At 42.3% G+C, this 22184-nt stretch overlaps 1 protein-coding gene across 2 annotated transcripts in view; it reads left to right on the plus strand.

Moving 5' to 3' along the window:
- Positions 1–2870: 2870 nt before the first annotated feature.
- RBMS1 (RNA binding motif single stranded interacting protein 1) overlaps positions 2871–22184 on the plus strand; it is a 198141-nt gene continuing 178827 nt past the window's right edge. For both annotated transcript variants that reach the window (XM_050969310.1, XM_050969311.1), the window contains exon 1: positions 2871–3210. In XM_050969310.1, the coding sequence (XP_050825267.1) occupies positions 3136–3210 (75 nt within the window). In that variant the 5' untranslated portion in view covers positions 2871–3135. The remainder of the gene's footprint in view (positions 3211–22184) is intronic.

Consider the following 22184-nt stretch of genomic DNA (forward strand, 5'->3'; position numbering starts at 1 on the left):
TTAAAAATAAATAAAAGCAAATATTCCAATTGGAAGTAAGTGCATGTGTGTGGGGAGCAGGGTTGGTAGAAGATCTAGCTCCTATAACTCAAAAAAGTTAGACCCAATTTTGCTCAACTTTAAATAAAATAAATCACCTTTTGGGCAGAAACCAAGCAGGGAACATTTCAGATTAGAAAAACTTGAGGGATGGGTGTTATAAGCAACTGAAAAGGGGGATTAGAATGGATTTAGGGGGGAGGGATAGCTCAGTGGTTTGAGCATTGGTCTCCTAAACCCAGGGTTGTGAGCTCAATCGTTGAGAAGGCCATTTAGGGAACTGGGATGAAGATCTGTCTGGGGTTTGGTCCTGCTTTGAGCAGGGGGTTAGACTACATGACCTCCTGAGGTCCCTTCCAACCCTGATAGTCTATGAATTAGGAGCCCATCTTTAGTTATAGAAGTTGATATTAATGATCACAGTAATAAAATACTCTTAGCCAGATTTGTTCTTTCAGCAGTCATAGTAACAGTGTGCATTACTTACTACTCATCTCATTGGCAGCTATCATGTATTCCCAGTAACTTGACACAACTAAGTTGGAGATTGCTGCAGTCATAACTGCTGGAACTGCATAGACCAGAAGTTCTCAAACTTTTTAATTGTGTGGATCACAGTTAAGAGATTTTGTCTTCTGGATACTTCCCATTCATGAGCCTCCACATGATAGACCGCTAACATTCTTGTGGCAACTACAACAGTTGCTTAGGTAGAAAGGAATACACGACTGTTTCCCTGGTATTTCTAATTGTCTTTCGTGCAGTAAGAGTGTTATCCCTTCCATAAAAAAAAATGTTATTCACACAGTCTGCTGTTGCCTTTCTTTTCCCTCTCTTCCCCCCATCCTAATCTGCTTCTCTCTCAATAGGAAACCAGGAAAATCAACACTCTGTGATCTTTGAGCTCTCTCTGCTGACTACCAGAGATCCTTGAACTACAGTTTGGAAGACTCTGATGTATAATTGCCAAGTTGGTGAGTAGCATCAAGTAGTTTGGCCATGGCCACACACTTGTCATCAGTTTCTGAAACCCTACCTGAACCAACAGGTGACCACACATTCTTATGTGACCCTTATTCATTACAGCCTCCTTACCTCATCCACTGCACAGTCCAGATTCCACAGCATAAACTCAGAGTCCTTGAACTGCATCTTTTCCAGAGGGCAGCTGCTTCTGTCCTGTGCTGACTTGGCTTTTTCAACTGTCTGTCCTACTACTTGTGCAATCCTAGAGCATGGAATTATTATGGCCTTGGCCCTTCTCAGCCACCTGATAGTTCCCTTTTGCCAGACTTCTCTCTGTCCATGACCTTTGTTTCTCCCACCAGGAACGTCACCAGTTCAGGTACAAACTTAATATTAGTTACCCTTCCTGAGTTCAGCCCCATTCCCTTTGAGGTTCCAGTCATGTGCTAGCCTAAAAACCAAGGCACTCCTGTTCCATCTCCCTGGATGCAGAACCTCCTTACTATAGACTCTACTAGTCTTTGAATCAGTGTGGTCCATAAAGTATAGTAAGAATTTCCTCCCACAACCAAACTTGAAAATAGACCTGTCTTTTAGTGACAGATCAGCTAATTTGCAGCATTATTATGCTGCAAACCTCAGAGCAGAAACCTAAATCTCTTCTCTAGGATTTGGTGAATATCTGCAGTCACCTATCCACTGCACAGTCCAGATTCTATCTGGGCTAGTAACAAGATTTGATGGTTGCAGTATGCAGGACTGCTCAAAAGCTGCCTTTACACTTTATGCAGGGATACTTGTCAATACTACTAAGCTTTTATACCACATCTTTCCCTTTCCTCCACATTTTTAGCTAGGTTAACCCTAATAAGCACAGCAGCTTTCATGGAGCTTGCATATATATATTTAATTAATAAACCAGTGCTCCTGGGACACAAACTATAATTTTCACAGCCTGACAAGAAGTGACATCTGTTTAGACTCTCTGAAAATTCATTAAGTGCATGTTGAAAAATGCAGCATTGGGTAGGAGGAGGATATATGCTGATCAGGGCAAAAACAATCTGAAGAAAATGTTTTGTATTACATTGTAATCTGTTTTCCTTTCCTTTCTTTCTCCAAACTAAACTTGTGAAATTCTTTTTAAAGAAAACAAACAAACAAACAACCATGCTTATATTCCAAAGGAAAATATACAGAACTGTAGACACCATTTGTTAGGCTGGATGTCATTCTCCCCCCCCCCCCCACAATTTGATTACACTTGAGGATGAGTCACACCAGTTAATCTACACTTCAGGCAAATCTGGTAAGTGATATACTAGGGTCCTGAGAAATTTCGCGCCGGCAACATGTCCCCCCTGCAGGTAAATGTTAAAGCTCTGCTAGTTTTTTTTTTTTTCTGAACTAGATCCACTTCTGCAGTGAGGCTTGTGCCCTGCATTACTGCATTCGTACCAGCTATCACAAGGCTCAAAGGAAATGATAAAGCAGAATCCAGCCAGCAAGGTCATGCCCAGTGTGTGTGTTGCAGTCTCCCTTCGGCAGAGTAGGAATATGGAGTCCTTCCTACCCGGGAGCGTTAACGCCGAATGAGTTTTCCAGGGTTAGAACCGCTCTTGCCCTGATCCTAGATCACTTGTCGCGTCGGCTGCAACGATGCTGCAGCCTGCGCCTGGCAGCGAGCATCCTTGCCCAGCTCCTGCGGCTCCCTAATGCCAATAAGTCCTGAGCGGTTAAACTCCAGCCCACACCTCGAGCCCAGCTGGGCCTAAGCACCGCCCATTGCCCCCTTTCCCTCCCCCAGCTGCCTGGCACCGAGCGCTGCCGCGGCTGCAGTTCACACTTGGATAGATCGCTTCCAGTGCGCGGGGCCGGCGGAACCGGGCTGTGGCTGGCCAGGGACTTGAGGAAACTTGTGGTGGGGGAGGAGAGAGCGAGCGAGCCTGTGCTGGGGGCGCGCTGCGGTCTTCCCTGCTGCTGCTGGGAGGAGGGGGGGGGAGGAGGAAGGCTCGGGCTCCGCTGAGGACAAGCAGCAGCTGCAGCCAGAAAAGAAGAGGCAGGAGAGAGGCATTTGGAGCCCCCTAAAGTGCCCCCCGCCCCTGCACTGCAGGCGACATTTCCAGCTTCATGGGCAAAGTGTGGAAACAGCAGATGTACCCCCAGTACACCACCTACTACTACCCCCAGTATCTGCAGGCGAAGGTACGGTACCGCGGGGCGGCCGGGCCGGGCCGGGCGGGGACTGGCTGAATGGGGCTAACTCTAGCCCGGGGCCGGCAGGGGGCTGCGGCGGGGGACGAGATCGGGTTACACACGCAGACTCAGACAGGAAAGAGCCGGCAGCCTCTTCCTGCCTCTGCCGCCGCTGCTCCTGTCCCTCCAGCCGGGGTGAGGGGGAGCGGAGCGGAGCGGTGCGGCGCGGGGGCTGGGCTCGCTGCAGGCTGCACAGCTGCCGTTCCCTCCTCTCCTCACCCACACTGTGCTGTCCCTCTCCGCCGCTCCCTTCCCGGCTCGTCCATCCCTCCCTCTCCTGGTGTTTCCCCCGCCCCATCCTCCTGCCAGGGAGCAGTGGCGTGTCTCCTCCTTCTGAGCCGTGTCCTCAGTACCCCTCCTTCCCCCCGGTTAAATAGAGATCAGGGCTGCGAAGGGCATTTCTGTGCCCTTGTGGGGCTTTATTCGGCCGCTCCTAGGATTTAGTGTCGCCTCCGTCCGCTGTTACACCTTCATTTTAAACAAAAAGCTGAGCCGAAGTTTAACGCCAAGCGCCCAGCTTGCTGCTCTCCATTGTAGCTGCTTTGTAACTTTCAACTGGGAGGGAGGGAGGAAGGGTGCTTTCAGCTCAGCTGCTGGATCTCAGCTGGAGATGCTTATTTCCATTTGTTAAAAAAGTGTGTTTAAATGTAAAATACTCGCTAGGCTAGTTTCACCCACACATTGGTTCTCGTTGTCTGTTGGTTACACCTTCAAAAAAATTTTTTTCACAACTGCTGAACTCCTGAATTTAAAGAAAGCGTCTACATCAAACTTCTGCCTTTAATGTTGTGTCCAGTTAGCTGCCGATTGCAGATAAACGGTTGTTTAGTTGGTTTTTGTTAATTTGGGTGGTTTTGAAGTCTCTCGCGGCCCTTTTTTGGAGCCTGTAAGGGTCGACAGTCCCACTGCTCTAGAAGCATCATGCTGCAAATTGGCAAATGCAGAGGTGGTTGCATCAGCTGTCTGAAACATTTAGCATAAGCCTCTTCAACCACCAATGTCACTCCTCACAAATCACAACAGGTCATGTGTGGGTACAGTGTGTGAACTTTCTTGTGCGGGTTATAATCAGGCTTTGCTTGCTTATGAAAATATATCTGACTTTGTGGCCCTTGAAGAACAATCTCCTCTTAAACTGCGAACTAGATGAAATGTCTTGTTTGTTATACCTCCTGTTTTAAAGTAAAATATGAATTAGAGTATTTGGCTGAAAAATAAAGTTTGACGATCATGAGAGAGTTTAAAAGTCAACAATGATAAGGCATTGAAATGCATTTAATTGTAGACCAAAACTGATAGGAATATTATGGTGAAAGACGTTTAAATTATATTGAATTACTCCTAAATGTAAAATAATGCAGCATAGTGTGCCTAAAGAGCAGCCTGCTGTATCATTCAACACTGAGCTGGATGAATAATAAATAAATACACTCAGGTGAAAAAAACACTTTTATACTTGAACATTCACCTTAGTGATTTTTCTGTGGCATTAGTAATTTAGAAACAAAGTACATAACATTTAATATAGATAACGCAATGCCACTTTGTTTGTGTTTTTTTTGTTTTTGGCCTGTAAATAATTGAGGAGGGAAACTGAAGAAGATATCCTAATTACAAGTACCAGTTATTGTCGTTTATGATTCTAGAAATCTGTGAGCCTATGAAATAGCTTTAAGGACCATCTTCTAAAAGCGTGCTTCCTGCATAAAGTTTTTAATATTGATTTGTGTTGCAGTCAATGACATCTTCAAAACATATATTGCAGTCTTTGCTATAAAATTACTCAGGCTGAAATCACATTACTCGTCATCTTTTTTTCAGCTGATTGGAACCCACATCCATTTGACCTACATACACAACATCACAGATTTGGTGATTAAATCCACATATCCTGTGTTTGAGATGTCCTGGGTTAAAAAAAAAAAAAGAAAATTATAGTTCCTTACAATAAATAAAAAGATGGATAACTATATGCCTCAGCATGCATAAAAGTATGCATAATTCAGCTGATGTAAGCCAGTTTCTCTTCATAAATCTGGTCTGAAAGTGTAGAAAAATTACTTTGTCACAAAATTCAATTGCACTATTGTTTAGATCAGAAATAGACTGTCACCTAATATGTTTACATTTTCTAGTAATTTAAGTAAAATGTCTGTGGTCTTCATTAAACAACAATTGCAACTGTGCTGAACAGCATTTGCTAAAGATGTAGCATGAGGGTGAGATACTACTCTGGTTAAAGGAATATACTCTCCTAAACCAGAGTTTTTTTTGCTTCACATTTTGTCCAGTTCTGAATAATAATGGAATAGACACTGGTTAACAGATGAGCTGCAAATTTATAGTAGGAGATGGCTGGGACTGTTTTGAAGATGAATCTTTCCACAGAAGTATTAATTAGAAATTGCAAACATTTTTAGTGGACCTATAAGGTCAAATTTTCATATTGTAAAGGACTTTGCTTCAAAAATACATTATTCAATTAAAATGATTGTCTTTATATTTTTATTAACATCTCCATGCCCCTATTAATGAAATATTCAAATTATTTCAGCAGAATATACTGCTGAAATAGGGAGAAGGGAAATAGTTTGCTGTGATTCAATGACCCCTCCAGATCCAGAGGCTGAACACAGTAAAATAGATTATTGAGCCCATGGACTCAAAAAAATGCATAGAATAAACAATGAAAGAGAGAGTCCTACCTTTACCATGTAAAATAAAAGCAGCAAAGAATCCTGTGGCACCTTATAGACTAACAGACGTTTTGGAGCATGAGCTTTCGTGGGTGAATACCCACTTCTTCAGATGCATGTGGTGGAAATTTCCAGGGGCAGTATATATATGCTAGCTCCAAAACGTCTGTTAGTCTATAAGGTGCCACAGGATTCTTTGCTGCTTTTACAGATCCAGACTAACATGGCTACCCCTCTGATACTTGACACCATGTAAAATAAATATTTGTGGCTATTAAAAATTTGAAATTGTTGAAAATAGAAATTGAACATTCGGCGTCCTCTGAGGAGCAGCAGTATACGTACAATCCTATGAGTTATATGATTTGACATGTCTACTTAGTCTTTTGTACTGTGTAATAAATGTGTGTTTATTTTGGCAATTCCTGTGTCACAGTATATGTGGTACCTCAGACATGCAATTTTTGAAGCATCATTGTAGAGAGTATCAACTCTTTGAAGTTTCTATATATCCCCGCATGTGTTGCGATAAATGAGACAATTTGTTTTTCACATTTCAGTTAATTTTTTAATACACTTTTTTATTTAACTCTTAGGTTTCTAAGAGAGAGATTCTGAACTTTCAAATAAAAAAAATTCAGCGAGTGTCTGTATTGTGGTAGTGCCCAGAGTCTTCAGTCAGGATCAAAGCACTATTGTGATAGGTGCTGTATAGAGACAATCCATTTTATTATGTCAGTTGATATCACAGCAATGGCCCAAATCCTGCTTACCTTACTCAAGTGAGAATTTTCATGAATACTGGTTTTACAATAAATATATATACAGCACATAGTTTTAAAAAATATGTTCATACTTTGTTTTCCCTTTGTTGAATATGAAGTAGGATTCAGGAAAATCTCAAAGGATGGTCTATCAACTAAATGTCATAAGCAGATAGACAGCTTTCCTTACGCTTTGCCATATTACATTCTAATTCTATTGACTGGCTTCCATTTTATAGTCATGATTTGATTATACAAAATTTATTGTCTGTGCATGAAGATATTCATTTCTTTGTGCTGTTTGACAATATTTCTGTAAAGATTAATAAAATCTTTATTTTTAATTTAGACAATGATTTTGTGGTAGTCTGTTTAGTTGCCAAACACTTTACAGTAAAAAATACTATTTATATGATAGAATCATATTTCCTAAACGGTACAGTAATAAGATACAAGCTTTCATTTTTGAAAGGTTGTATCTCAGAATTAAGTTTTGTTGTAATATTTTGTAGCATGCTTCAGCTGGGTGATTTAATATCAGCAAAATTAACGTTGTAGCAACTATGAAAGGAACTAATATATATAGAACTTGGTGGTGCAGGTTTTATCCCTATGAAGTATTACTCTAACTGTAGAGGTAGTAGCAAAGATTGTAAATTGATGCAGAAAGCAGATACAGTTCATTAGGTAAAATAATTTATTTTACAGGCTGATAGCCAAACTTAAAAGGGGAAATTTAAATTTTACACAAGCCTCAATGGTGATGAAAGAGAGAACAGAGAATTTATTGAAATGAATGTTTACATCGCTGTTAAAACAGATATGAAATTGCCTTATGAAGTGACAAAGGATAGTCCTCACTTTGTGTGTCAAACTAAGCAACATATTGCTGTAGAAGTGTCTAATGCAGTATGGTATCTTGCTAGTACAAACATCTTTGCTACTTTATTCAGAGAGCTCTATACTCCACATAAATCTGTCATCCTTTTAAATGTGCCATACGACATGGGTGAAAGTAAGATAAAAGACTTACCAGTATGGTGGCCTGGCAGGGTTGGGGGTCAGCTTCCCCCAGCCAGCCCTTCCACACTACCAGCGATTTAAAGAGCCTGAGGCTCCAGCAGTGTCTGGGAGCCCCAGAGCCCTTCCACACTACCTGGGCTCTGGGGCAGCTGCCCCTTTTTTCCTCTCCCTCTGCCCCCGGTTGGTGGCCACTTCTTACCAGTATGCCGTACTGGCCCACTTTCAGCTCTACCATAAGAACTGCTAAAAAGTTTGTAATGGCTTGTGATCTTATTCCTGAGCTATGCAATGAAGACATTTAAAGATAAATTAAGAAGTTTTTCACAATTGTGATGATATGTGACCATAGTCAGGTTTTTAATCAAAACTGAATCCCATTATTCTCTAAAAAGTTTAAGTTCTGATAAGTTTAACTTTTGTTTTGTGCCCATTAATGTATTCACCACATTTCACTACAATAAATTATTCCTAATTCTAAGTAATTAGTCAGACATTCTACATGTATTATGATTTTGTGTAGTATCTCTACATACTAAATATGTTCTGGCAAGTTAAATGTTGCAATAATATATATAGAACTGTCTGTAGCCAGAATAGTTTGTAAGATTTAATAGTCCTCTATCACACTGTGTGTATCAGCATTTTAAAACTTATTTTCATTTTTAATACTCTACACAGGAATAATCAACACAGAGGAGTAGAAATACCATGAGTTTTAATTTGTGAAATTTCATGCCATTCTTCCACAGAAGATAAAACTTCCTCCCACCATTTCTCAATGGGAGAAGCATGGATGTTCCTTTCTTTAACCTCTGGATTTCTCTTAAACTCAGAATCCACTGGTAGCCAGTGGCATCTCAGGCAGGCACATTGCTTCTGCACTCTGCCTGGTCCTGTTGGCTGCATTGGCTTTTGGACAGCATGCTCTGGCAAGGGCTGTGCTTTTGTCATCGCCCACAAATGTAGCTACCCAAAGAATCCCTTCAAGGAGGTTCCAAATTATGGAAGAGAAGAAGTCTAAGTTACTACAGACTCCATCTGTGTTTGGAGGAGGAAGAATCCAGCAGAGCCATGACAGCTAGCCTACCTCCTCCAACTCTGTGGAGTCCTCACAAAGACTTATGCAGGGGGCAGAAGAAACATTCTGCAGAGGTGGCACTCTCTTTTTCCTGACTTCCCAGGCCTATGTCTGCAGGTTCAGGCTTCCCTCCACTCGAAAAATGACCCAGTTATTGCACACACACACAACCCGCCCCTCTCTTTTCCCCCTCACTCCCCGCCCCCCCCCCCCAGTATATCAGTTTGTTAAAGAGAGTGTAAGGATATATTTGTATTTGGTTTTTCAAACCAAAACATTTAGAGAGGACAACCTCTACTCTTGTCCCAGTTAAATCTCCTTTTAGCTTTATGGCTTGTTTTGGTAGCTGACTATTAACAAGAAGTTGGAATAAAGCTGTGAGGCTAGTGCAGAAGCGTAACAATAAAGTGAGCGACTTCTTTCCAATATGTATGAAAATGAAGGCCTGAGTCATCTCAGGCATAAGATGAATTTGGCACTGTGATAGGACTAATTTAACAACTACAGACCAAACCCTGGTCCTTCTCTGTGAATCAGCTTTGCAATATACTTAAATGGGACCACAATTTGGTGCTACCAGTCTTATGGGAAGGATGCACCATTAAGCAGCAATGAGAAGAGAGATACTCTTTTGCAAAGCTTTGAAAAATTTACCCAGTGCCTGCTCCCCAAGACTCAGCCTATTCACCAAGCTCTAAGACACTTCTGCTGCTAATCGCAACCCCTCCTGGGCCAGGCTTCTGTCTCCAGTCATGCCCCTTCTGCCCCATCTCACAGTGGTTGTGTAGTCGCTGCTGGTTGGTTCCAAAGACCTTCATCTCCTGCTGGCTGAATTCTGTGCCACGAATTAATGCTAGCCCCACCACATCTACATCAAGTACATCAATTAAATGTACTTGATGTAGACAGCTAGCCTACCTCCTCCAACTAAATAATTTAATCCTTAGCTGCTCTCTACCACCAATCTTCCACAAAATAAATTAATTCGTAGCAGCCCATTTTACATAATAAATCAATTTGTGACCTCTCTCTCCACACAAGTCTGCAGATTCCTTTGCTGAGGTTGTAGGAGCCCCACACGTACAGAGCCTGCTGGTAGGGTGAATGGGGCTCATCACCACAGAATCATAGAAATGTAGGATTGGGATGGACTGCAATAGGTCATCTAGTCCAGTCCTCTGCATTGAGGAAGGACTAAGTATTATCTAGACCAGTGATGGGCAATCTGCGGCCCGTAAGGGTAATCTTCTGGCAGGCCGTGATACAGTTTGTTTACATTGACCCTCCTCAGGCACGGCAGTGCACAGCTCCCAGTGGCTGCAGTTTGCTGTTCCCAGACAATGGGAGCTGTGTGAAGCGGTGGTGGGCAAGCTGATCTAGACCATCCCTGACGGGTGTTTGTCTAACTTGTTCTTAAAAACCTCCAATGATGGAGATTCTACAACCTGCCTAGGTAATTTGTTCCACTGCTTAACTACCCTCACACTTAGGAAGTTTTTCCTAATGTCTAACCTAAATCTCTCCTGCTGCACAATACTTGCATGGTGGTTGGGTCCCTGCTGGTTCTCCTGTCTCAGATGGTGCCACCTCTGAATATGAGTGTGGCAGCTCACCCAGGATATCCTACTCCTAATGACAATGGTGGGTGACCCTGTCAGTAACTGCAGCAGGAGCTGAGACATCCTAACTTCTGTAGCAGTGACGGCAGCCAGACCTGTCTCTGCAGATTCAGGAAGACAGCACTGCATTGGTTATCATAACATGCACAAGGCCTAGAAGCTCTTTTTTAAAAATATTATTATTATTATTATTAATGAAAGCTTAAATTCAGCAGAAGTTGATGGCTCTCACTCAGGAAAGATCCCTACTTACCCAGAGTGGAATTTCATGCCTTGCTCTTTGCCTTCTCCAATAGGAGAGGTCAATAACAACCTTTCAAATGTAATTTATATTTATATTTTTGGTGCTGGTCCAGCAGGTGGTCAGCACATCTCAGGATCAGGCCCTTAAATTGTTTCTCAAAACTACTGGGAACTTAAGCATACTTAAATAAAGAGAGAAAAGGAAATACATTTTTGAAGGGTTCATATTGCCATAATAAACAGGTTTTTCATAGCTTTCAAGCTTGCCATGGCAGAGAGCATAAAAATTACTATGATATTGACTTGACTTTATAATAGTATTATATTAAATCATTTTTCCATAAGAACTGTAAAAAATGGATTAGTGGCAGTCTTAGACTCCATATATAACTAATCAAATAGTGTCAAATCCATATCTGCTCCTCTCTCTTCTGGTTTTTAGCTGAAACAACATTCTTTTCTGCTTTCACAGTCATGAAGATATAAGATTGTCTACCTCCACAAATGTGAATGGGATAGAAAGCTATGATTTGATGCACATTTTCCCAAATACCTTCTTAGTAGAAACAAAGTGTGTCTTTCCTTTTAATAACCAGGATATATATGTATGGAAGAATTTTAGAATAATATACCAATTGTTGTAGCAGGTTTGCAAATCATATTACAGAATAACATATGATCAATAGGAATCCTCATTCTGTCAGCACAACATATGGTATGGTTATAATTTAGGGCTCTGTCTGCCTCTACCTAACTTTGAGAGTCTCCTGGGTGAAATCAGTGGAGCAGAGGTCTCCAATTCAGGCAGTTGTAACAACAGAATTAACCATTTTCCCCCCCCAAAATAGGAAGATTAGAGAATAAATTTCCCTTGGAACACTGGTAATTTTTTAAAACCTAATCTAGGATTTCTGTTTCATTTCACCAGTGTATAAGAAGCAATCTCTTATTAGACCTATAATGTGTGGAGTGAAGCTATAGATTTTAGAATGGTAGTTCTCTGCTCCATTCCAGGAAAACGTTGAGAAAATCTCTCAGCTGTAATCTTGACAGTTCCATTGATTCTTTTAAATTACCCCGTCATTTGTGAATAGTGTCTGGTCTTTTAGATATCCACAAATCCAGATTCTGTGGTGAAGCCACTGACTTTGCTTATGGTAGGAGACCACTATCTTTGCTGCCCCTCTTCTTCAGTTAAAAACTCCTTTTCCTGGGCCAGTGGGTTTTTATTCTTTCATAAGTCTGACATGATAGTAACTACAGTACACATCACTAAGTTCAGTAAGAGGAGCATTACCCCCTCTGCTAAAATTGCTTTGAAAATGTTTTAAAGCACAAGAATTGGGGGAAAAAAACATGTTATTTTTTTGAAGCAATATTTATATACAGCGCCTGACTGTAGAATCCTTATTCACACTGTTAGGCACTTACCTTTTGACTTCAGTGTGGCTGTGTGCGTAAGCAGAGACTGCACAATTTGGCCCTGTGTGTTGCATGCTATCATGTATTATTTTAGTCAGATAAGTACTGTGGAATTATATTGAATCCTGTTATACAATCCATGGCTACACAATCTAACTTTACAATATTAGGGTGCATTCTACCTGGAATTGAAGTAGAAGGAATTATTCTCTGAAAGTCATTGGGGGATAGAGGATTTTATACCTGGTAAGGCACTGTCAGTGTAAGACACGGTATTCTTATCAGTCCAGTCATGGGAACATGAGAGAATGAGCTCCATGGTTCAATAGGCTATGGTTTAAGATTGATGTCTGTACAGTACCGTTTTCTACTGAAAGATGTGTCCCCCCAATTCAGTGTTTTCAGAATAATCTCGCAAACATCTTTTGATGATGAATTTATTGAGTATAAATAAAGTGCCCTGTATGTGGAAAAAAATGAAAGACCAAACATGACCCTTTGTTTAAGGGGTTGGCCTCTATTTCCCTGGTTATTGAGGAGTTGGAGCCAGCCTCTTTCTCCCTATTCAGTGAAGGATGCTTCCATATGAGAAATATATGAAATGAATGTGCCAGTCTAGTTAGGTTTCATGGTACCCTTTTCTCTACAGGAGGTTTGAAATACGAATAGAGAAAATTAATTATCTATAAGGTCAAATAGACTGTACAGAAGCATGTTTCCTGAACATGGAGAACAGACACAACCATGAAGTAAGATGGCATTCTTAATTCTGAAGACGAAAATCATTATAAACAACTGTTAGAGGGCTAGGAAACCTGGTGAGCAGCACAGGAATGGGCTGAGGTAACATGGATTCCCTGGAGAAAATCAATATCGAGGCCTTTGTACTTTTTCCAAGATTGTGAAAATGACACCAACTTTAAGTCCTGTTTTCTCTGATGGGGAAGTGGGGTTAGGGGTTGCTTTAGGAAGTGGGGTTAGGGCCAGGATAGGAATAATCATCAGTTGGAGGTGCCCCCTGATCTGAGAAGCTTTGTGGTAGACAATCCCAGCTCAATTAAGTTTCGATACAACAGAAATCTGCCTGACTGAGATGCAGTGACAGGCCTGTTTTCAGAGAAGATTGAAATCAATATGGCATCGAGAACACTGTGGCTTCTGTTTTAATAGAGGCTAAACAAAGTCACAAGCAGGTAACAGACAGAAATATAATTTTGGGTTAGTTGGATATAAACTGGTGAAATACTCTCTTCTATATTTCTTCCTATGGACTTGTCTGGCCATGTTACCCGTATTAATGGTGACATGATTAGTTACCAAAGGTTACTGTTCAGTTTTAACAGGGCCCTTTAATCTATTTTTAGTGACATTATTATGTTATATTGCATGCATAGTAGTCTTTTGAAAATAATTTTTGGCCAGGCCTGAGCATATGACAAAAATAAAAATCTATTCAAATTCATCCACCACCCTACATTCTGCTACAGCATAGTCTGTATATTAGACTACATGCAAAAGGCTACATGTTTGTCTACATGCAAAGTTGTGGCAGTTTAACTAAAAGTGTGGTTGATTTATAATGAAATTAATTAAAGTGGTGCAACAAGCTATGTGGACACTCTTAAACTGATATAAACTTGGCTAATATAACTTTATGCTGATTAGGAACAGGTTTAAGCTAAATTGAAATAAGCCGCTCTTAAAGTGAAATAAGTGTGTCCATACAGGATTTTGCATTGGTATAAAGAAATTTGGTTTAAAAATTGGTTTAAGTTAAATCAGTGCAACTTCAAGGCCTATAACAGAAAGAAAGGGAGAAATACAGACTCAGTTACAAACATATCAAAAGCGTTATACCTAAGGTAGGAACTTACAGCCATATTTTTGCCCTTTTTCATCAAACCCTATTGATGTTAATGGGACTTGAGTGAACTGAAGGCAAAATCCTTATCCTCTGAAAAAGATTTGGAGGTTGTGGTGTATAATCAACTGAATACGAGTTCCCGGTGTGACACTGTGGCTATGTTTACACTATGGGATAATTCTGAATTAACATAAACCGGTTTTATAAAACAGATATTATAAAGTCGATTGCACGTGGCCACACTAGGAACATTAATTCGGCGGTGTGCGTCCATGGTCCGAGGCTAGCATCGATTTCCAGAGCGTTGCACTGTGGGTAGCTATTCCGTAGCTATCCCATAGTTCCTGCAGTCTCCCCTGCCCCTTGGAATTCTGGGTTGAGATCCCAGTGCCTGATGGGGCAAAAATCATTGTCGCAGGTGGTTCTGGGTACAGCCTCACCCCTCCCTTCGTGAAAGCAGCAGACAACCATTTTGCACCTTTTTTCCTGGGTGAACTGAGCAAATGCCATAGCACAGCAAGCATGGACCCTGCTCAGATCAATAGCGCAGTCGTGGATGTTGTAAACACCTTGTGCATTCTTGTGCTGTCTATGGTGAAGCATGAACTGCAAAGGCAGACGAGGAGGAGGCAGCTACGGCAGCGCGGCGACGAGAGTGATGAGGACATGGACACAGAATTCTCTCAAACCACGGGCCCCAGCGCTTTGGAGATCCTGCTGGTAATGGGGGAGGTTCTACCCATTGAACGCCAATTTTGGGCCCGGGAAACAAGCACAGACTGGTGGGACCGCATAGTTTTGCAGGTGTGGGACGATTCGCAGTGGCTGCGAAACTTTCGCATGCGTAAGAGCACTTTCTTTGAACTTTGTAACTTGATTTCCCCTGCCCTGAAATGCCATAATACCAAGATGAGAGCAGCCCTCACAGTGGAGAAGCGAGTGGCAATAGCCCTCTGGAAGCTTGCAACACCAGACAGCTACTGGTCAGTCGGGAATCAATTTGGAGTGGGAAAATCTACTGTGGGGGCTGCTGTGATGCAAGTAGCCAAAGCAATCATAAAGCTGCTGCTACGAAAGTTGTGACTCTGGGAAATGTGCAGGTCATAGTGGATGGCTTTGCTGCAATGGGATTCCCTAACTGTGGGGGGGGGGGCGATAGATGGAACCCATATTCCTATCTTGGCACCGGAGCACCAGGGCACCCGGTACATAAACCGCAAGGGGTACTTTTCAATGGTGCTGCAAGCACTGGTGGATCCCAAGGGACATTTCACCAACATCCACATGGGATGGCCAGGAAGGGTTCATGATGCTCGCATCTTCAGAAGCACTACTCTGTTTAAACGGCTGCAGCAAGGGACTTACTTCCCAGACCAGAAAATAACAGTTGGGGATGTTGAAATGCCTGTCGTTATCCTGGGTGACCCAGCCTACCCCTTGATGCCATGGCTCATGAAGCCACACACAGGCAGCCTGGACAGTAGTCAGGAGCTGTTCAGCTACAGGCTGAGCAAGTGCAGGATGGTGGTAGAATGTGCATTTGGCCGTTTAAAGGCTCACTGATGCACATTACTGACTCGCTCAGACCTCAGCCAAACCGATGTCCCCTTTGTTATTGCTGCTTGCTGTGTGCTCCACAATCTCTGTGAGAGTAAGGGGGAGACCTTTATGGCAGGGTGGGAGGCTGAGGCAAATCACCTGGCCACTGATTATGCGCAGCCAGATACTAGGGCGATTAGAGGAGCTCACCAGGAAGCGGTGCGCATCAGAGAAGCCTTGAAAACGAGTTTCATCACGGGCCAGGGAACGGTGTGACTGCTGTGTTTGTTTACCTTTCATGAACCCCCCCCTTTATTGACTCCTTCCCTGTAAACAACCCACCCTCCCCCTTCGATTACAGCTTGCTTAAGGAAATAAAGTCACTATCGTTTAAAAAGCATGTATTCTTTATTAAAAAGTAATTATAAAAAGAGGCAGAGAATTAACAAGGTATCCCGGGTGTGGTTTGGAAGGAGGATAGGAGAGAAGAAAAAGGCCATTAAGCACATTTCAATGTAATGACAGCCTTTTGATTGGACTGTCCACGGGGGTGGAGTGGGCGGGTGCACAAAGCCTTCCCCCACGTGTTCTTACACGTCTGGGTGAGGAAGATATGGAACATGGTGAGTGGTGAGAGTGGTTACACAGGGGCTGCAGCGGCACTCTGTGACCCCGCTGCTCTTCCTGAAGATCCACCAGACATCGGAGGCTATCAGTTTGATCACACAGCAGCTCCAGCGTTGCATCCCGCCACCGCTGATCTTCCTGCCTACACCTCTCATCTCGAGCGTCTCTCCTATCCTCACGTTCACTGGCATCTTTCCTGTACTTTGCTACCACGTCCTTCCACTCCTTCAGATGAGCTCTTTCATTGCGGGTTACTTCCATGATTTCAGAGAACATTTCATCTTGCGTCCTCTTCTTCCTCCGCCTTATCTGAGCTAGCCTTCGGGATGGAGTAGGGAGGCTTGAAAAATGTGCAGCTGCATGAGGGAGGGAAAAAAGGGAGAGAAGTATTTAAAAAGATGCATTTTACAGAACAATGATTGTACTCTTTCACAGTGAACAACACTATTCACCTTACATAGCACAGTTGATTTCACTACAAGGTCGCATTTTGCATCTTTTAATATTGAGTGCCTGCGGCTCTGGTGTTACAGATCTCACAGACACAGGTCCAGGCATCACAATTCAGCTTGCATGCGTCCATGGTAAGCCACTGTCTTTCAGCTTCTCCAGCCTTCATATACACACTGCCCTCTGATGCTTCTTTCCTGTTAACAAGCAGCAACAGACGCCAACCCCTCCCCTCCTCAATCCAATTCTCTAGGATTACTTTACCCCTCCCCCCACCACATGGCTGGTATAATGGAAGATCACTGCTAATCACCCCACTTCCCCCCCCCCGCCACCGCGTGGCTGCTAGCTGGGAAGATTCCTGCTGGCCAAACGCTAAAAAGCTCAGCACCATTAACCTCCCTCCCCTCCCTCCGCTTGGCTACCTGCAAGGAAGGATTTCTTTTAAGCAACAGCCCAATAGGAGAATGGCCATCTCTGTCCCCTTAATTAAATTCCTTAATTTCAACCAGGTTACCATGAACGATATCACTCTGCTGAGGATAACAGAGCGAGATAAAGAACGGATGTTTCTTGAATGCCAGCAATCACCGGGACCATATGCAGCTATGCTTTGTCATGCAATGATACCCGATTACTTGCTACATGCATGGTGTGGTAAAGTGTCCTACCATGGTGGACAGAACAAGGCTGCCTTGCCCAGAAACCTTCTGCAAAGGCTTTTGGAGTACCTCCAGGAGTGCTTCATGGAGATGTCCCTGGAGGTTTTCCACTCCATGCCCAGACATATTAACAAACTTTTCCAGTAACTTTACTGGCTGCGAATGCATCCCAAGCCCTCATGGCAAATCAATCATTAAAAAACGCTTGCTTTTAAACCACGTTTTATATTTACAAAGGTACACTCACCAGAGGTCGCTTCCATGGCTTCACTGTCTGGACTAGTGGCTTGGGAGGGCTGGGAGGGTAATTCCGTCTGGGTCACAAAAAGCTCCTGGCTGTTGGGGCTAACGGAGTGCTGTGTGCTCGCTGCAAGGTTGTCCTCCTCTTCCTCATCCTCCTCCTCATCTTCCCCCTCCACTGAATCCTCAGCCATGGTTGAGATTATAACCCCCACCTCGGAATCCATGGACAAGGGGGGGGTAGTGATGGTGCAGCCCCCTAAAATTGCATGCAGCTCAGCGTAGAAGTGGCATGTTTTCAGCCCTGACCCGGATCTTCCGTTTGCTGCTTTGGTTTTCTGGTAGGCTTGTCTGAGCTCCTTAACTTTCACTCTGCACTGCACTGAGTCCCTGGTGTGGCCTTTTCCCATCAGAGCCTTGGAAATTTTTTCAAATATTTTTTGATTTCGTCTTTTGGAACGGAGTTCTGTTAGCACTGAATCCACTCCCCATATAGCGATAAGATCCAGTACCTCTCGTGTGGTCCATGCGGGTGCTCTTTTTCTATTCTCGGGAGACTACATTGTTACCTGTGCTGATGAGCTCTGCATGGTCACCTGTGCTGATGAGAGCTCCACGTTGGCCAAACAGGAAATGAAATTCAAAAGTTCGTGGGGCTTTTCCTGTATACCTGGCCAGTGCCTCTGAGTTCAGATTGCTGTCCAGAGCGGTCTCAGTGGTGCACTGTGGGATAGTGGTGCACTGTGGAGGCCAATAACGTCGATTTGCGGCCACACTAACCCTAAACCGATATGTTAATATCGATTTTAGCGTTACTCCTCTCATTGGGGAGGAGTACAGAAATCGATTTAAAGAGCCCTTTAAATCGATATAAAGTGCATTGTAGTGTGGACGGGTACAGCTTTAAATTGATTTAACGCTGTTAAAATCGGTTTAACTGCGTAGTGTAGACCAGGCCTGTGGCTAAAAGGGCTAATGCGAATCTTGGATGCCTAAACAGGGAAATCTTGAGTAGGAGTAAAGTGGTTATTTTATTTCTGTATTTGGCTCTGGTGTGACCGCTGCTAGAATATTGTGTGTCCACAGTTCCAGAAGGATATTGATAAATTGGAGAGGGTTCAGAGAAGAGCCAAGACAAGAATGATTAAAATATCAAAAAAGATGTCTTAAAGTGATAGATTTAATGAGCTCAATTTGTGTAGCTCAACAAAGAGGCAGGGGTGGTGATTACAGTCTGTAAGTACCTACATGGGGAACAAATATTTGATAATGGACTCTTCAATCCATCAAACAAAGGTATAACATGATCCAATGACTGGAAATTTAAGCTAGACATATTTGGACTGGAAATAAAGTATATATTTTAAAAAGTGAGCATAATTAACCATTAAAACAATTTACCCAGTGTCGTGGTGGAATCTCCATCACTTTCAATTTTTAAGTCGAGATTGGATGTTTTTCTAAAAGCTATGCTCTAGGAATTATTTTGGGAGAGCTCTATGGCCTGTGTTATAAGGCAGGTCAGACTAGATGATCACAATGATATGGAATTTGTGCCAAGCCAGAGTAAATGGCCTTTGCTGTTGGAATTTCCATGGCGGTTGAGAACAGAATTTTCCTGTACCTCAGGCTGTGCAGCACCAGTACAATCTCTATAACAACCCATGGGCTGTAATAGCATCCTTAGCTCCTTCTTTCCTTCAGTGTAAGATGTTTTGTTGAGTTGCATGTGAGGTGTTTTGGATTCTCACAGTTATGGCCCCACTGGCCACTTTCCCTCTGTACCCCTGGCCTGTTCCACACTGCTGCCTCTCTGGTGAGAGTCTCCTGTCTCACAGAACCATGGGGTTTACTTGGCTGGGTTTATGTCTTCCCACATCCAGTTGAGTGAGGAGGCATAAGCTGACCCTGAAAGAGGGCAGAATATAGCTCTTAAGTTGCTAGCATCTATTGAGTGAAGTTGTGTGTATGTAACTGAGAGCAGTATTTAGCCCACTGCATGCTATTAAACATTTTAAGTTCTTTGTTTAGTTATCTGACCATCAAATGGTATAAACTATTCCAGCCACAGTAGAGTTATTGTTTCAATATTTGTGACTGAAGGGTGTTGAGGGAAATGAAACAAGCTGTCTTAATACATGCTGTGAGATTTTAAGAAATAGATAACAATATTTCAGCTCTAAAGCCATCAGAAATGACCTACAAAGAAATAAATCAAATGAATGAGAATGTGAGTTTTGGAGGTCTTGCAGCAAAATGTCACATCTAATTTTCCATTTTCAGCGTACTGTAATATTGATATTTTATTTCAATCAGGGTGGTGGTGGAGGAGGTTAGTACTTCAAATTATCATCAGCTGCAGAATTAAAACAAGGGTATTAGTGGCTCATTTGGAAAAGCAGTGGCTAAAACATTCTGTCTCTAAGAAAAAGCATTTAAGAGGGGGCATATGACATAAACTTTGAATTTCATGAATAATGTCTGTGACCTTCTGGTTTCCACTTGGTAGCAATACTGATTAATGACAAAAAGGCTTTTGATAAATGCAGAAGATTAGAGAAAAAAAATTGATTGCATGGGAGCATTTGTTGAGGGACATCTCTGTTAACAGGATCAGAGACTCTAATGTGTCTCATACAAGGTGGGTCTAATATCAGTATCATTGTTTTAAAAACAGAGGATCTGAAGGTTTGTTGCCTTTCCTCCTTTTGTGTTTCATCACTGCGAACTCTTGGCATGGCATGTGCAGAATAAAGACATAAAAGGGATTCCCTTTTCTAGTGTATACAGTCTACAAATATGCAGATAGCATTTTGCTAATGGTTTCAGACTCCATTCCTCATCCTCTTTGGGCCAATATCTGGGGCAGGGGTAGGCAATCTATGGCACATGTGCTGAAGGCAGCACGCGAGCTGATTTTCAGCGGCACTCACACTACCTAGGTGCTGGCCACCAGTTCAAGGGGCTCTGCATTTTAATTTAATTTTAAATGAAGCTTCTTAAACATTTTAAAAACCTTATTTACCTTACATACAACAATAGTTTAGTTATATATTATAGACTTATAGAGAGAGACCTTCTAAAAATGTTAAAATGTATTACCGGCATGCGAAACCTTAAATTAGAGTGAATAAATGAAGACTCGGCACACCACTTCGGAAAGGTTGCCGACCTCTGATCTGGGGTAAACTGTTTAAAATGTGAGTTTCTTCTGCTGGCACAACACTATTGTGTTACAGTAAATAAATTATGTTTGAGACAGCAATTTCATTATGAGTTTGTTTTCAGGCACTTATAAACTAGAAAAACCACCCCTTTAGGCAGAAATTTCCCATTCTTGTTCTTGCACCAAAGGTGAATTTGTTAGGAAAGTTTGGTAAAATTGTGCAAAATTCTATACATACAAAAGCAAGACAGCTGATGGAGGCTAGAGCCATACTTTTGGATTTCCTAATTTTGACTTTAAATAATCAGTGATAATGTTACATTTACATAATTTTTATGCACAATACTGTGTTTGCTCAAAAGAACTAATGACCGCAGTGTGAGTTCTTTGTGTGCTATAACCCTGAATTATGGCCAGCTCATTTAAATGAATGATCTGATAAGATATGCTTGTGAAATTATTATTTATAAAAGATGCTGGATTGTTATCTGTGAAGTCCTTTGTGGGTAACACGGACAGACACATGGTAACTTTTTCTACTCTGCCTCACCCATGTGTTCGATCTTTGATCTAGAGGGAATACCTCTTGGATTGAAAAAATAGATCATTTTCCAGTTTCATTCAAATCTTGGGCTTTCTGCTGAGACTGGTATCCAGTATCCCATTTATTTTGTAATTCCTTAGCCACAGAATCCACCCCCTGCTGTAGAATACTGTGCCAGAATCTAAGCTTTCAGTTTTTCAAAATAAATTGAATTTAGTATCAAAATAAATTTCAGATGCGTTTTATTAAAACTTCCATTTTTAATTTACATGAGGTTGTTGCAGAATTTCCAGGCTGCACCAGATTACTGTTTATGCCAATCCAGGGATTTTAAATCAGAATTTAGATTCAACTTGGTGTGGAGCACATGGGGCCTTGCTGATATCAAGGGTGCTAAATAGTGCCTCTTGTCCTGATTATTTCTGTCATGTGCACGTAGCTGCCAGTGTCTGTGCAGCTCCATATGTAACATTTCTTGTGACATGGCAGAGGTAGGACGTGAAGCTGTGCAAAACCGTGCTGGAGGGTGTCTGGGAGTGAGAAGCTGCACATGATGGTGTTGTCAACTCTTGTGGTTTTAATGTGAGGCTTGTGATCAGTATTTATAAGAGTAGCATGGGCAAGAAAGAAGAGGAAAGGAATGGGGGAAGGCTCCAAAAAGGTGCATGACAGGATTAGCACTCCATTACATGTGTTCTCCTTTGGTGGCAGGTAAAACCATAGGCAGCTTCTTGAAAGCCACATTCCATCCTTTGTTGGTCTGGCAGTGGCTTCTTGCATCTAGCCACAGAAGTAGCTTGCATTTACAGGGCTGGAGGCTCAGGGATCAGCCTGCTATCTCACGTTTCTCTGCTCCCTTGGTATTCAGTTCATCAGGGGAGGTGCATTAAGTGGCCCATAAAGCTAAGAGTGGACCAGTCCTCGGTCTTATGTTGCTTTTTGAGATGGGAAAGAAGTGAGGGGAGAAAGGGAGAGAGCACAAAGCG

This window comes from Gopherus flavomarginatus, chromosome 10 (assembly GCF_025201925.1).
Source record: "Gopherus flavomarginatus isolate rGopFla2 chromosome 10, rGopFla2.mat.asm, whole genome shotgun sequence".
Lineage (NCBI taxonomy): Eukaryota > Metazoa > Chordata > Testudines > Testudinidae > Gopherus > Gopherus flavomarginatus.